Here is a 16,415-nt window from a genome sequence, read left to right as displayed (position 1 = left end):
CGTTTGTGTTTGCATGACTTTTTCATTTTAGTGATTGTGGCTTGTTTTTCGTTTTATGGCTACCATCAGTGCAGGTAAGGAAAAAATAATTATTTTAATTTTTATCATCTACAATACTGTCTTATTTATAGTACAGAACATTGATTACTGCTTTCATTTTATGGATCAGTGGTCTTCTTAGATAGTAAAATTCATGTTAAATTGCTGTTTTAGAGGTTGCTTTTCATAGTCTAGAACGGATTAATCCATTTTCCATTACTTTCTATGGGAAAGCACGCTTTGGTTTAAGAACGGACTTCCAGAACAGATTAAGTTTGTAAACCGAGGTACCACTGTATTGATATGCATTTATGCTGTTCTGTTCTGAGCCACTTTGGGCACAATTATGTAGGAAAGCAGCATACAAATAGAAATAATAAATGCATATTACCTGTTAAAATTGAGATGATAGGGGTATATGGAAAAGGTGTACAATCCCCCTCTTTCCCTCTGCATGCAATCTGTCTCCCCTCCAGTCTCCTCTGTCAGTTACTTAGGTATGTATGTGTGTCCAGCCTCAAAGGGCAAAGGTCTCTCATGGCTATTATTCCATCTGGCTGCGTCTTTGCCTGAAGTGGTCCCAATTTTATTTTTTAGGTTTGCATGACCCAGAAGTGTGTGGATAGGTCTGTATTAAAAACAACTTGTGATCCAGTGAAAAAGTGCAACAGGAAAGGAGTGAGTAAAAGCAACATTATTTTTCTAATAGTATCAGATATGTGGCATATTGCTTTGCAAATATGTTTAGTAGTCATCCCCTCTCCAGGGATATGTGGGAAAGGCAGTTTTTCAAGGAGCAGCTTAGGAGGAGCTCCTTTTATTCAATTTATAGAATCATAGAATCATAGAGTTGGAAGAGACCACAAGGGCCATCGAGTCCAACCCCCTGCCAAGCAGGAAACACCATCAGAGCACTCCTGACATATGGTTGTCAAGCCTCTGCTTAAAGACCTCCAAAGTAGGAGACTCCACCACACTCCTTGGCAGCAAATTCCACTGTCGAACAGCTCTTACTGTCAGGAAGTTCTTCCTAATGTTTAGGTGGAATCTTCTTTCTTGTAGTTTGGATCCATTGCTCCGTGTCCGCTTCTCTGGAGCAGCAGAAAACAACCTTTCTCCCTCCTCTATATGACATCCTTTTATATATTTGAACATGGCTATCATATCACCCCTTAACCTCCTCTTCTCCAGGCTAAACATGCCCAGCTCCCTTAGCCGTTCCTCATAAGGCATCGTTTCCAGGCCTTTGACCATTTTGGTTGCCCTCCTCTGGACACGTTCCAGTTTGTCAGTGTCCTTCTTGAACTGTGGTGCCCAGAACTGGACACAGTACTCCAGGTGAGGTCTGACCAGAGCAGAATATAGTGGCACTATTACTTCCCTTGATCTAGATGCTATACTCCTATTGATGCAGCCCAGAATTGCATTGGCTTTTTTAGCTGCCGCGTCACACTGTTGGCTCATGTCAAGTTTGTGGTCAACCAAGACTCCTAGATCCTTTACACATGTACTGCTCTCAAGCCAGGTGTCACCCATCTTGTATTTGTGCCTCTCATTTTTTTTGCCCAAGTGCAATACTTTACATTTCTCCCTGTTAAAGTTCATCTTGTTTGTTTTGGCCCAGTTCTCTAATCTGTCAAGGTCGTTTTGAAGTGTGATCCTGTCCTCTGGGGTGTTAGCCACCCCTCCCAGTTTGGTGTCATCTGCAAATTTGATCAGGATGCCCTTGAGTCCATCATCCAAGTCGTTGATAAAGGTGTTGAATAAGACCGGGCCCAAGACAGAACACTGTGGCACCCCACTAGTCACTCTTCTCCAGGATGAAGAGGAACCATTGATGAGCACCCTTTGGGTTCGGTCAGTCAGCCAGTTACAAATCCACTGAGTGGTAGCATAGTCAAGTCCGCATTTTACCAGCTTCTTTACAAGAATATCATGGGGCACCTAGAATCATAGAATCATAGAATCATAGAATCCTAGAGTTGGAAGAGACCACAAGGGCCATCGAGTCCAACCCCCTGCCAAGCAGGAAACACCATCAGAGCACTCCTGACATATGGTTGTCAAGCCTCTGCTTAAAGACCTCCAAAGTAGGAGACTCCACCACACTCCTTGGCAGCAAATTCCACTGTCGAACCTTGTCAAATGCCTTGCTGAAATCAAGGTAGGCTACATCCACTGTGTTCCCTTCATCTACCAGGCTTGTAATTCTGTCAAAAACCGAGATCAGGTTAGTCTGACATGACTTATTTTTCAGAAATCCATGCTGACTATTGGTGATCACAGCATTCCTTTCTAGGTGCTCACAGACTGTTTGCTTAATGATCTGCTCCAGAATCCTCCCTGGTATTGATGTCAGACTGACTGGGCGATAACTATTTGGGTCCTTTCTTTTCCCCTTTTTGAAAATAGGGACAGCATTTGCCCTCCTCCAGTCTGCCGGGACTTCGTCTTTTCTCCAGGAATTCTCAGAGATGACTGCCAGTGGTTCTGAGATCTCATCTGCCAGTTCTTTTAATACTCTTGGATGCAGTTCATCTGGCCCTGGAGACCTGAATACATCTAAACTAGCCAATTATTCTTGTACTATCTCCTTAGTTATTCTGGGCTGTGTTTCCTCTGCTGAATCATTTGCTGCAAATTCTTCAGGTCGGGCATTGTTTTCTTTATCGGAGAAGACTGAGGCAAAGAAGGCATTGAGGAGTTCAGCCCTTTCTGTGTCCTCTGTTTGCATTTCACCATCTTCTCCTCTGAGTGACCCCACTGTTTCTTTATTCTTCCTTTTGCTACGGACATACCCATAAAAGCCTTTTTTGCTGCTTTTAACCTCTCTAGCAAGCCTGAGTTCATTTTGTGCTTTAGCTTTTCTGACTTTATGTCTACAGGTGCTGGCTATTTGTTTGAATTCCTCTTTGGTGGTTTCCCCCCTTTTCCATTTTTTGTACACATCCTTTTTTAATCTTAACTCAGTTAAAAGTTCTTTAGATAACCACCCTGGCTTCTTTAGGCACCTTCCATGTTTCCGTCTCATTGGTATTGCCTGAAGTTGTGCTTTTACTATCTCCCTCTTAACAAACTCCCAGCCATCATGAACTCCCTTTCCTTTTAGTATTACTGTCCATGGGATCTCATCCAGCACTTCCCTAAGTTTTTTGAAGTCGGCTTTCTTAAAGTCAAGACATTGAGTCCTAGTATGCTTGGCTGCTCCTTTCCGCTGTATAGTAAACTTCAGAAGAGCATGATCACTCGCGCCTAATGATCCTTCCACTTCTACCCCACTAACCAGGTCATCAACACTGGTTAGGACCAGATCTAAAATGGCTGTTCCTCTTGTTGCTTCTCCCACTTTCAATAGGGAATCCCCTATCACCACTACACGCCTCCTCTTAGGTTTGGTCGGGGTTCTTCCGTGAGCTGTCCGTTCCATGGTTGCTTGCACATTCCCTGAGGACTGACTTTGCTGCTCGTCTTCATATACCTGATCGACTGTAATGAGGGAGAGATCCTCAAATGGAGTCTGTTCTTCGTCTTCCATGCTAGGGGAGAGGACTTCAAAGCGATTGTGTATTTCTAAACAATCAGAGCGAACCCTGGGCCTCCTACTTCTTTGAGTCACGTTTCTCCATATATCTGGCACCTGTGTTGGTGAACTAGCCTCCTTCTCAGGGGAGTCCCCTGTCTCCTCCTTGGTGGAGACGGTGTTCTCTGTTGCTTCCAAGAAGAGCTCCAGCTCTCTAATTCTTTGGAGCGTAGCTACACATTTCTCCAGTTGCTGGACTTTGTCTTCTAAGAGGGCAATCAACATACAATTGCTGCAGGTAAAGCTGCCTGCAACCTTTGGCAAGATGGCAAACATTGCGCAGGAAGCGCAGGCGACTGCAGCTGTTCCCTCACCCTCCATCTTGAGAACGTGTCGTTGGGGGTGGCTACAGAGGTCCTCCATCATAAAAAGCGTGAAGACAGGACAAATAACCCCCCCAAAAAAAACCTAGGTCTCCACCAACAAACGTTTGAGACTAGCTCCCCTAAATTTAAAAGTTGGCTCAAACTGCCCTGCAAGCTCTGATAAGCTCCTCCCACAGCTAATCACCTGACTCAACAGAAACCCTGCCCCCTCTGACCTTTGCACAGGGAGAGCAGCTTGGCAGGGGGTTGGACTCGATGGCCCTTGTGGTCTCTTCCAACTCTATGATTCTATGATTCTATGAAAAATGTCCCAAATAACTGCTGGAGGTGAAAAGAAAAGCCAGGTAAAGAACTCAAGGTATTTTGGGAGGACATCCACATAGAATTGGAAAAAAATGTTAAAGATATCTTTCAATAGGTAACCAGAAGCTTTGCTTTTGGGCATCACAGATTCAGATATTCCTAAAAAGGCTAAAGAGATCTTCTTATATGCTACGGTAGCAGAAGAGTTCTCATTGCGGCAAATTGGAAAAGTGATAAAGTCCCGTCAATATTAGAATGGTCAAAAATTGGCTGAATACGCGAAATTAGCATGTCAGAAAAAAATAAAAAATAAACCAAAACAGGTATTTATCTCAAAATGGGAAGTTTTAAAAATATATTAGTCTAGTTAGTCTAAGGTCATTTGCTGCATTTGAATAATTTCAGTAGCAGTATTAAGAATGTGGTAAAACCTATGAATGGATCAAAGGATATTACAAATAATACAGAATCTGTAATAAGGAATAGACGGGAAGTCTGGTCAATAGAAAAAGACCATGTTTATTTTATGTTTTGAAAGTTATTAGTTGATGTATTAATTCTCTTCTTTTTGCTTTGGCGGTGATGGGAATTTATTTTCTTTTTCTGTATGCTGTGTTAATGTGAATGGTATATGAATGGTATCAATAAAATTAATTTTAAAAATGCATGATTTAATGGGGAAGAAATTTTTGTTAGAATATACAGATGGAACAATGGGAACATATGTGGACTAAGGGTTTAAAATTTACTTTGTGTTATGATCGTAAAGAGAATTTCCATAAAATGATGTATCATTGGTATTTAACTACTAAGAAACTATTCAGAATGTATAAAGATGTTTTAAATGTTTGCTGGAAATGCCAAGAACATGAAGGGACTTTTTTTCATGCTGGGTGGACATGTAAAAGGGCTAAAAAATATTGCATACAAATACATCCATTGATACAGCAGATTTTAAAGGTTAATATTCAGCTTTTAATAAAGGTTAAAAGTCCTTCATTGATCACTGCCTTGCCGTGGCGAAGGGGCTTGAATAACTCAGAGAAGCTATGAGCTATGCCATGCAGGGCCACCCAAGATGGACAGGTCATAGTGGAGAGTTTTGACCAAACGTGATCCACCTGGAGCAGGAACCGGCAAGCCACTCCAGTATCCCTGCCAAGAAAACTCCGTGGACAAAGACAACAGGCATATAAAAGTTATGACGCTGGAATATGAGCCCCTCAGGTCGGAAGGTGTCCAACATGCTACTGAGGAAGAGCGGAGCACAAGTACAAGTAGATTCAGAGCTGATGAAGCGGCTCGGCCAAAGCTGAAAGGACGCTCAGTTGCGGATATGCCTGGAAGCGAAAGGAAAGTCCAATGCTGTAAAGAAAAATATTGCATAGGAACCTGGAATGTAAGAATCATGAACCTTGGTAAGTTGGATGTGGTCAAAAATGAGATGGCAAGAATAAATATTGACATCCTGGGCATCAGTGAACTAAAATGGACGGGAATGGGTGAATACTACTGTGGGCAAGAATCCCGTAAAAGAAATGGAGTGGCCCTCATAGTCAACAAAGAGTGGCAAAAGCTGTACTGGGATGCAATCTCAAAAATGATAGAATGATCTCGATACGAATCCAAGGCAGACCTTTTAACATCACAGTACTCCAAGTTTATGCACCAACTACTGGTGCTGGAGAAACTGAAATTGACCAGTTCTATGAAGACTTACAAGACCTTATAGAAATGACACCAAAGAAGGATATTCTTCTCATTATAGGGGATTGGAATGCTAAAGTAGGGAGTCAAGAGATAAAAGGAACAACTGGCAAGTTTGGCCTTGGAGTTCAAAACGAAGCAGGGCAAAGGCTAATAGAGTTCTGCCAAGAGAACAAGCTGGTCATCACAAACACTTTTTCCAACAATACAAAAGACGACTCTACACATGGACATCACCAGATGGGCAGCATCAAAATCAGATTGATTACCGTATTTTTCGCTCGATAACACGCACCTGACCATAACACGCACGTAATTTTTAGAGGAGGAAAACAAGAAAAAAATATTCTAAATGAAACAGTAGATGTATGATTTTTGTGGTTCATGCTGTGGCCACGGACATGTGATCTGATGGTGAGTTTGGGGTGACCCAGTGCAAAAATCCTGAGGATCCATGTGGATCCGTGCTTTGTAACCACGTTTTAAGTGGGGATGGAAGGAAAAGCACTCAAGGGATAAGGAGCACGCGTGGGGTGGGTGGAGAAGCAGCTTTTCTGCGAGCTGAGCAGGGAGGGAAAGAGCACTGTTGCTTTAAAGGTATACTTAAGGTATTTGCCCTGTGCCTGGGGTTTTTTCCATTTAACAGTTTGCAGCCTTTTTCTTCTGCTCCTTGTTTTGAGGCAGAATAGATTTGAGCAAGTGAGGAGGACTTGGATTGCAGGGGATTTGCCATTAGCTGTGTAAAAGCTCTCCTCCTTGCAGCCTTCTACTTTGTTTGTACAGGTGGCTACTGGTATCAGGTTCAGTTTGAGTGATAAGCAGCCACCAGCAGCAATAGAATGGAGCACAAAAAGCAGTAGGGGCACTAGGACCCAGACAATGCTCAAATCTATCCTGCCTGAAAACAGCTGAGAAGCGGGGGGATAGCCTTTTCTTTTACTTCCTGGTTTTCACTGCGCTCCTGGCTCAGAGCTCCAGGTTGGTTTTGGTTTTTTTTGCTGCTGGTTGCTTAAACTTTATCCTTCCTGATCCAAGCTCTCCTGTCCCTCTGCAGCCTCATTGCTCCATTTAGAGAGCGCTGGGACCTTTGCTAGCTGAGGCTGCAGCAGCTGTTGCCGGCTACTTTAAAAGCGCCTGCTGGCTTTGAACTGCCTGCCTTCTCCCGGCTTGCTATGGCTCCCGTCTGTCCCTCCTCGCGTGTAAGCGGCTGCTGCCCGCTTTGCTGGCATGGCTCTCCTTCCCTCCCTCCTCCTCAGCTCCTCCCCCTCCTCCTGGCTGTAAAGCAAGCAAAGCTAGAGCCGTGCAAAGCCCTGTAAGCGGCTCCGCTTTGCTTGACTGACGGCAGCCATGGCTCCGGTCGAGTGCATTCGCTCCGTAACACGCACAGGCATTTTCCCTTACTTTCTAGGAGCAAAAAACTGCGTGTTATGGAGCGAAAATTACGGTATATTCTCTGCAGCCAAAGATGGAGAAGCTCTATACAGTCAGCAAAAACAAGACCTGGAGCTGTGGCTCGGATCATCAGCTTCTTATAGCAAAATTCAAGCTTAAACTGAAGAAAGTAGGAAAAACCACTGGGCCGGTAAGACACAATCTAAGTCAAATCCCTTATGAATACACAGTGGAAGTGAGGAACAGGTTTAAGGATTTAGATTTGGTGGACAGAGTGCCTGAAGAACTATGGATGGAGGCTCGTAACATTATACAAGAGGCAGCAACGAAAACCATCCCAATGAAAAGGAAATGCAAGAAAGTAAAGTGGCTGTCCAACGAGGCCTTACAAATAGCGGGAGAGAGAAGGCAAGCAAAATGCGAGGGAGATAGTGAAAGATACAGGAAATTGAATGCAGAATTCCAAAAAATAGCAATGCGAGACAAGAAGGCCTTCTTAAACGAGCAATGCAAAGAAATAGAGGAAAACAGAATGGGAAAAACCAGAGATCTGTTCAAGAAAATTGGAGATATGAAAGGAACATTTCGTACAAAGATTACCATAATAAAAGACAAAAGTGGAAAGGACCTAACAGAAGCAGAAGACATCAAGAAGAGGTGGCAAGAATACACAGAGGAACTATACCAGAAAGAAATGGATGTCTCATATACCCCAGGTAGTGTGGTTGCTGACCTTGAGCCAGACATCCTGGAGAGTGAAGTCAAATGGGCCTTAGAAAGCATTGCTAATAACAAGGCCAGTGGAAGTGATAATATTCCAGCTGGAATATTTAAAATTTTAAAAGATGGTGCTGTTAAGGTGCTACACTCAATATGCCAGCAAATTTGGAAAACTCAGCAGTGGCCAGAGGATTGGAGAAGATCAGTCTACATCCCAATCCCAAAGAAGGGAAGTGCCAAAGAATGCTCCAACTACCGCACAATGGCACTCATTTCACACGCTAGCAAGGTTATGCTTAAAATTCTACAAGGAAGGCTCAAGCAGTATGTGGACCGAGAACTCCCAGAAGTGCAAGCTGGATTTAGAAGAGGCAGAGGAACCAGAGACCAAATTACAAACATGCGCTGGATTATGAAGAAAGCTAGAGAGTTCCAGAAAGACATCTACTTCTGCTTCATTGACTATGCAAAAGCCTTTGACTGTGTCGACCACAGCAAACTATGGCAAGTTCTTAAAGAAATGGGAGTGCCTGATCACCTCATCTGTCTCCTGAGAAATCTCTATGTGGGACAAGAAGCTACAGTTAGAACTGGATATGGAACAACTGATTGGTTCAAAATTGGGAAAGGAGTACGACAAGGCTGTATATTGTCCCCCTGCTTATTTAACTTATATGCAGAATTCGTCATGTGAAAGGCTGGGCTGGATGAATCCCAAGCTGGAATTAAGATCGCTGGAAGAAATATCAACAACCTCAGATATGCAGATGACACAACCTTGATGGCAGAAAATGAGGAGGAATTAAAGAACCTTTTAATGAGGGTGAAAGAGTTTGATGGGTGTGGTGTGGGTGTGGCTGGAATGTGGTTTGTTTGGTTGTTGTTGTTGTTTTGCTTTTGATGTTTTAAGGGATGGCATCCAATTTCGTTGCACTTGTACAATGTTGCACTTGTGTAATGACAATAAAGAATCTATTCTATTATATTCTATTCTAAGAGGAGAGCGCAAAATATGGTCTGAAGCTCAACATCAAAAAAACGAAGATCATGGCCACTGGTCCCATCACCTCCTGGCAAATAGAAGGGGAAGAAATGGAGGCAGTGAGAGATTTTACTTTCTTGGGCTCCATGATCACTGCAGATGGTGACAGCAGTCACGAAATTAAAAGACACCTGCTCCTTGGGAGAAAGGCGATGGCAAACCTAGACAGGATCATTAAAAGCATAGACATCACCCTACCAACAAAGGTCCGTGTAGTCAAAGCTATGGTTTTCCCAGTAGTGATGTATGGAAGTGAGAGCTGGACCATAAAGAAGGCTGATCGCCGAAGAATTGATGCTTTTGAATTATGGTGCTGGAGGAGACTCTTGAGAGTCCCATGGACTGCAAGAAGATCAAACGTATCCATTCTTAAGGAAATCAGCCCAACTGGAAAAGGATTATGGAAGATTACTCCAATGGGATTATTGGAGATTGCTATATGCACAAAGATGGAAAGATGCAGAATGACTTGGTTCAGATGGGTTAAGTTAACATGTTTAATTAGCGAAAACATTGGAAATTTCTTATGTAAATACTAGTTTACAGAAGACAGAAAATAGAATAGTTTGATCTTAATGAGTAAATACTATATATAGCAGCAGAACAGAGAGCCTTTTATCTTTTTAAATATTTCCTTAATCTTTTATTTCTCTTTCTCTTTCTTTAGATTTTACTTTTCTTTTTGTTTTCTCCTTTGTTCTTTTTTAGATTAAGTAGCTGTTTATTTTAACATATTATAAAAAGATACTTTGTAATGGGTTTGTATTTTTCTATATCTTTGTATAAGCAGGGGCAAAGCTAGGCTTTATTTCACCTGGGTCAAAGACCCAGTTTGGCACAAATCACCCACACACATTTGTGTACACACACAGTCTCAATAGTGCCCCACTGGAAGCTTCACACAAAGCAAAAAAAAAAACCTTGGCTACCCCCCCCCCCCCGGCTATGGCTCTGGAATAAGTAGCTTTGTTTGTTTTGTTTTGTTTTGTTTTGTTTGTTTTTTTGTTTATTCCAACTCCATTGAGCTCCATTCTGCATGGCCATGTTGACTGCAGCTGTTGGAAGCAGTAATCCAAAATATTGAAAGGGCTATCTTGGGAAGTCTGGACTCTGGTAAATAAATTATTGTGGCTTCCTTCCTCCCCTTCCCATGCAATCCAGGTATGCAACAATAAAGGAAATTGCCACTGCAATATGGGGTGGGCCCCCCCTGACTGCACGATGGAAGATAGAGGAGGCTTGGGTGGAAGCATTGACAGCACATTTCGAAGTGGTGAGTTGGTTTCTTGGTTTGTTTTTAAAAATAACTTTATTAATTTTAGTTCATATTTGTCCATAAGCAGAATGAGTTTTAAACAATATATCATGTGGAGGATTGTTTGGCAGATAACAGTAAAGGTAAAGGTCCAGTCGTGACCGACTCTGGGGTTGCGGTGCTCATCTCGCTTTCTTGGCCGAGGGAGCTGGCGTACAGCTTCCAGGTCATGTGGCCAGCTGGACTAAGCCACTTCTGGCGAACCAGAGCAGCACACGGAAACGCCGTTTACCTTCCCGCCGGAGCGGTACCTATTTGACGTGCTTTCAACCTGCTAGGTTGGCAGGAGCAGGGACCGAGCAACGGGAGCTCACCCCATCGCGAGGATTCAAACCACCAACCTTCTGATCGGCAAGTCCTAGGCTCTGTGGTTTAACCCACAACAATCATGAGGAGTGTCTGTTGATGACTCAGTAAGGCCATCCCAAGCTCTCCAACACCCAACTGCTGATTGTCTTGGCTGACCATTAAATGATTTTCCCTGTCTGTTGCAAGAGTGGAAAACTGGATCTGGCCAGATCTTCATCTTCTCCACCTCCTGGGCCAACTCTGACAGGTGGGCTTAACCACCCACCAGTCATTCACCTGATGTCATAATGGTATCAGTTAACATCAGTCCAAGTGCAAAGGAGGTTGATGAATCTGGTGATCAGCTGATCAGTGGTTTCAGCATCCTCTTTGGAAGACATGATTTCAGTACCATACCATCAAAGAGGCTCCTTTTCATCATCATTATCATCATCATCATCATCATTATCATTTTATTTGTATGCTGCATTTCCACAGTTAAAACAATGCTCAAGATGGCTTACCAGATGAAAGATTTACATAGTTACAAATATAGCAAAGTAGTAAAAAAAAAAAAGCACATTAAAAGCTTCATAATCAAACTGAACAATTTCCACATAAAAATAAAGATACAAAAAGTTAATATCAGTTAATATCAGTAACAACAGCAAAACTTTCCCCAAAATACCCCAGTCCTTGCTGAGCAGCAGCCGCAGCAGCAGTCCTTATGAGGCCAGTCAGGCCCCGCCCTGGGCCAGGTGGAGAGAGGCAGGAAAGGGGCCATCAACAACCATCTTCTGCAGAAAAAGTGCTTCTGTTTTTTTTAAAAAAATCATATTTATTAGAGTTTCCAATAATATAGAAATATAACAGAAAAGAAAAGATAGAAAATATTTAAAGCCTTACTTTCATTACCTTCTTTCTAGGACTCCCTCCTCCCCCTCCCGACTATATTCCCCTTTCATTAGTTTGGTTCCACAAGCTCTCACTCCCAGTTAAAAAACTTAATATGTTTAACCCATTAACCAATTTAAATTATACAATCTTACCATCATCCCTCATCGTTAACAGAAAAAGAAAAAAGATTTTTCCCCAAGATCCACCCCAATTTCCTTCCACGAATTCCCTTTTTTTAAACATGTCAAATCAAAATACCATGATATACAAAAGTTATATAAAGAAATAAAAGATAAAAAAAATAATATAAGAAGGTTCAAAAAGATGGTTACATAGCCTTTGGATTCCAAAACTCCCTCCACTCTTCCCCGGTTTGAATTCCCCATGTCCATCAGTCTATATGTTGTCAGCCTGGAGGTCTCAAGTCCATGGCCAGATTTTTTCCCATTCCATCTTGCCGGTTTTCTTTTAACTTATTTATTTTAATGATGTTTAACTTCAGAAATCCAGTCTAATAGAGGCCTTTAATTTCCTTGGTCTTTGCTGCTCCTCCCATTGTTCTCTCCGTGTCGTAGTTAGTCCTTTGTTCTTTTTATTCCTTACTTTCTCAGGTTTCTTGTCTTATTCAGCTGCTAAAACGTTCTTATTCCGAGATCTGGTATCTCTACAGAGGTTTGTTGTTCAGGAACAAAAACTTACGTCCAGTCCCTTCCTTTCTTCAATAGAAAATTCTATTGTCTCCTTTTAATGTAAACACCTCTGTAGACAAAATACTGTTTCAGTTTTGCAGCTTTCCCAGAAGATAAGTCCTGTGCGAATCCCAGAGTGATTTTCCACGTACGACCACTTGTAATGTCCCGAAACCCCTCTAGGGGGATTGTAGTAACTTTGTATCCTCTAATCCAAAAGTCAAATTGTTGTTCCTTATTTTCCGACAGTTTATATCCATATTGTGTCAAATTGTAACAGAATTAACCAGCAAAATCCTTGTAACAAAGTCCTCTTTATATTCTCCAGCTTTGACAGCTACTTTGACAGCTGTCAAAGTCTCCGTCTCTCTTCGCCAGGCTCTACGAATCGCCCCGGTTCCCAGGGGGGGGGGTTGCATTTTCCCTCTCACCCTCCACTCTTCTCCTCCAGCACAATTCTTGTAATTTCCCATCGTGGAATTAATGATTTTTATCAGCAATAAACTTCTCTTTCGATCTTGGTTACCCAGTCCTTGTTTTAGAATGTTTACAATCGGGGGGGAGACTGACTTCCTTTTTAAATCACCCCCGCTCGTGCCGAATCCGAAAAAAAATTCTTTTTTTCTCCTTTTGTACCCGGTTTCCCAATTACTCACGGGTTGTTGTTGATAGTCCGAATTTCCAATGGAAGAAGTCAGCGCTCTCCGTTGAATGGCATGCGGCTGCGCTCGTCAAGGGAAGCAATGGACTCAAAGCACCACGCCACTCCCCGGCACCCGATCCGAAGCCTTTAAAAAGGCTCCTTCACGAGTCGGGAGGGCGCTAGCGGTGCCAGCCGAGTCCCCATGTCCACGGGCTCCATGCCCATGGTTTTTAAGGGTCCCCGCGTCGCCGGCGCGGTAGGACCCAGCCCCTGCCGAGCAGACTCCCTCCGGAGCTCGGAGGGAGTCCGCCATTTGGCGATGGCGCCAACCCGGAAGTCCCCTGCAGAAAAAGTGCTTCTGTCAGCCCCCTTGGCTGCTTTAGTGCAACCAATCCCAGCTGATTGTCAGGGCTTCACATTTTTCTTTCTTAAGATGGATGCTGTCTAGGCCTGGTGAGTTCTTAATTTTAAGTTTGTTGGTCTGTCCAAAGCTTAACATCAGTTGAACGCAGTTCTTTGGCCCCTGCCCCTGCAACTTTTGCAAGAAAGACAGATCCAAGTCTCTGACTCCTGCTCTGGCACACTGCTCAGAGAAATGGGGAGTGTATAACATTCTTTTTTTATTTTTTATTTTCCTTGCTAGCTACAACTGTAGACGAAACTCTCAACGTTGGTACAGCTACAAGAAACTGGCTCCTGATTAGCTTTTTCCTTTTCCTGCCTGTCCTGATTGGCTCGGTCATCTTGATCATAAAATTGAGGGACTTTTTCTCAAATGTGAAAGGGGAGGAGGAAGAGGAGGAAGATGCAGAAGAGGAAGAAGAGGAAGGAAAAGGTTATGATACGAAAAGGTAACGGCTTTGTTTGCCTAATGATCAAATTGGTGCATTTGGTGCAAATGTGCTTCCCAACTTTTCCCGACCCCACACAGTTGTTCCTTTTCCCAGAGGTGTATGCCACTTCTGTAACCTGTAAATGCAGTTTCTCTTTTTTATATATATAATAATTTTTATTGGTTTTACAATTTAGTTTTTCATTCACACAAAAGAAAAATACAATCCAAAAACATAGACTTCTCCAAATTCTCTGTCTTCTATCCTCCCTTTTGTGGGGTCCACTAATAATCATTTTCCCTGCATATTATCACTACATATTATTGTATTTTCTCCTCTAAATACAGTTTCTCAGTCTGCTGCCAGGGCAATAAACAGCTGTCCTCCTTGCAACTGCACAGTAGACCAGCTCACAGCATGTTGCCTCTCACCATCCCAACCAGTGGTGGAGTGAATGCAAATGCTTTGTGGGACAAGTGCATGGGCAGCCCTGAGGGGGGTGGGGGCAGAACGAGGGAGAGCCCTGTGGCTTGGCTCACAATGCAGTGCAGGGGGTGCACTTGCACACCACAGTCCAGGAGCATGAGCAGCAGTGTTGCCGCCCACTCTCTCTGCTGGAGCTTCCGAGCCGCCAGGTGCCTCACATGCCTCAGCCTCTCTCTGCCCCTAGGTCTGGCTTGACCCCTTGACTTGTTGGGCCATTGTGTGAGGAAGCTGCGACTCCTCCATTCGCTGTTGCATGGGTGTAGACGGGGGGGGGGGCAGTGGCCCCTCCAAATAAAAAAAAATCAATAAGAAGACATACAAAAAAAGACATAGCAAACTGAGGTTCTACGCCCTGTAACAAAAGATCTGCCCTCCCAACAAAAATCTTGGCTACGCCCATGCGCTGGAGCCAGACTCTGATGAGGGAGCCTGTTGTGGGGGCGCCTAGTCACGCCGTCTCAGACAAATGCTCCCTGGGCAATGTCCTCCCCCCCTCCCCCCACACTAAGCAACTGATCCCTCCTCCAGGGATAGCTTGCATGGTACCTCCCTGATGCTGCTACCCCTGGAGCCACCCTGGACTCTTGTGGAGAGGGGAAGGAATAAATAAAATAAACCAGTTGTGATTCAGGTATCAGACTGGGCTGAGTGATGCTTCTGAGATTCCCTAGGAGCACATTTTACACCATTGAACCCTGGTTTCTTACATCCTTCCTTACTCTTCTGCCCACCTATTGGCAGGAGGGGACCAGTACTTTAGACATGACACTCCCCACCCTGACAGATACAGTGTGGTGAGGTGAATGCATCCAGTCTGGTGCGTGCTTTAGTTTATCTCAAGACTCACAGGGAGAGAACTCGCGCTTTAGTCTATGATTAGGGGAAGAAGACAAGCCTTCCCTAACAAGCAATTTTCCTAAAGTTCAAACTCCCCCTCCCACACACACACATGGGGGAGCAAACATGCAGTCCCACCATTACCTAAAGCAGGGGTGAGGGGCCATTTTGAAGCCAAGGGCCAGTTTCCAGGGGTCTAATGGTAGTGGAGGGCATAGCCACAGGCAGAAAGTAGGTGGAACAACAGCTGTGACTCTTATCTTTGTACATCAGGTCACACATTCCTGACACACACAAAATCAGAGGTTTAAAGGCAAGCACCATCACATGCATTCTTTCCATCCAGGGAAGCAAGATGTATTTTCACTGTTCAATGGGGGGAGGGGGAGGGGGAGGATCAAGCCAGACAAAAGCACTCAAGCAGAACCAATGAGGAGTGTGGCCTAAGGAGAGTCCTGAGGGCCAGATGGAGTGGTCCACAGGGCCACATCCAGCCCCTGGGCCTGAGGTTTTCCACCCCTGATATAAAACCTGAAGTGGTACAAGTTACAGGTAGGTAGCCATGTTGGTCTGCTGTAGTCAAAACAAAATAAAAAAATTCCTTCTAGTAGCACCTTAGAGACCAACTATGTTATTGGTATGAGCTTTCATGTGCATGCATACTTCTTCAGATACCAATAACAAACTTAGTTGGTCTCTAAGGTGCTACTGGAAGGATTTTTTTTATTCTGAAGTGGTACAGCCAAATGCATACACTTGGCTTCCTGATGACAACCCACAGTGACCTGGGCAGTAAAGCTTTGGGAGATGTCTTCATGTACCCTAAAATATTATTTTTGAACAGTGTGTTTTCCTCCCCTTTTCAATTTAGATCTCAACAAGTTCATCAGCCACAGACTGCAAGGTAGATTTCTTATACATAACCCTATATGTGTATTCTAATTTCTTGTTGTCTCTGTTTTAAAGGGGTTCTAGGGTGGAGCTTGTACTTGATAGCATTGAACACCACCCCAATCTCTGAGTGGTGCAAGATTCCAGGGATTCCAGGCCTTTATCCAGGGTTCAGCTTCCTCAGAATGAGGGACAGCACAGACTGTGGTGTTCTCTATGATATATGCTTTATATAAAACCACGGAGGAGATCCCAGCATTAACACCCCAAGAGGGTCTTAGGAGGGTCTCTAGAATTGTAGAGTTAGAAGGGACCCTACCCCCTGCAAGGCAGGAATCTCATCTAAAGCATCCATGACAGATGGCCATCCAACCTCTGCTTAAAAACCTCCAAGGAAGGAGAGTCCACCACCTCCTGAGGGAGACCG

At 43.7% G+C, this 16,415-nt stretch overlaps 1 protein-coding gene across 3 annotated transcripts in view; it reads left to right on the top strand.

The window, feature by feature from the left end:
- Positions 1-16,415, top strand: part of LOC308573981 (disintegrin and metalloproteinase domain-containing protein 2-like) — a 55,453-nt gene that overhangs the window by 38,353 nt on the left and 685 nt on the right. For all 3 annotated transcript variants that reach the window (XM_081171420.1, XM_081171419.1, XM_081171418.1), the window contains 4 exons: positions 637-717; positions 10,271-10,382; positions 13,585-13,792; positions 15,969-16,001. In XM_081171420.1, the coding sequence (XP_081027546.1) occupies positions 637-717; positions 10,271-10,382; positions 13,585-13,792; positions 15,969-16,001 (434 nt within the window). The remainder of the gene's footprint in view (positions 1-636; positions 718-10,270; positions 10,383-13,584; positions 13,793-15,968; positions 16,002-16,415) is intronic.

The sequence above is a fragment of the Podarcis bocagei genome (assembly GCF_964188305.1).
Source record: "Podarcis bocagei genome assembly, chromosome: 15".
Taxonomy (NCBI): Eukaryota; Metazoa; Chordata; class Lepidosauria; order Squamata; family Lacertidae; genus Podarcis; species Podarcis bocagei.
Note: the sequence above shows the minus strand (reverse complement) of the source record. Positions and strands in the feature narration are given on the sequence as shown.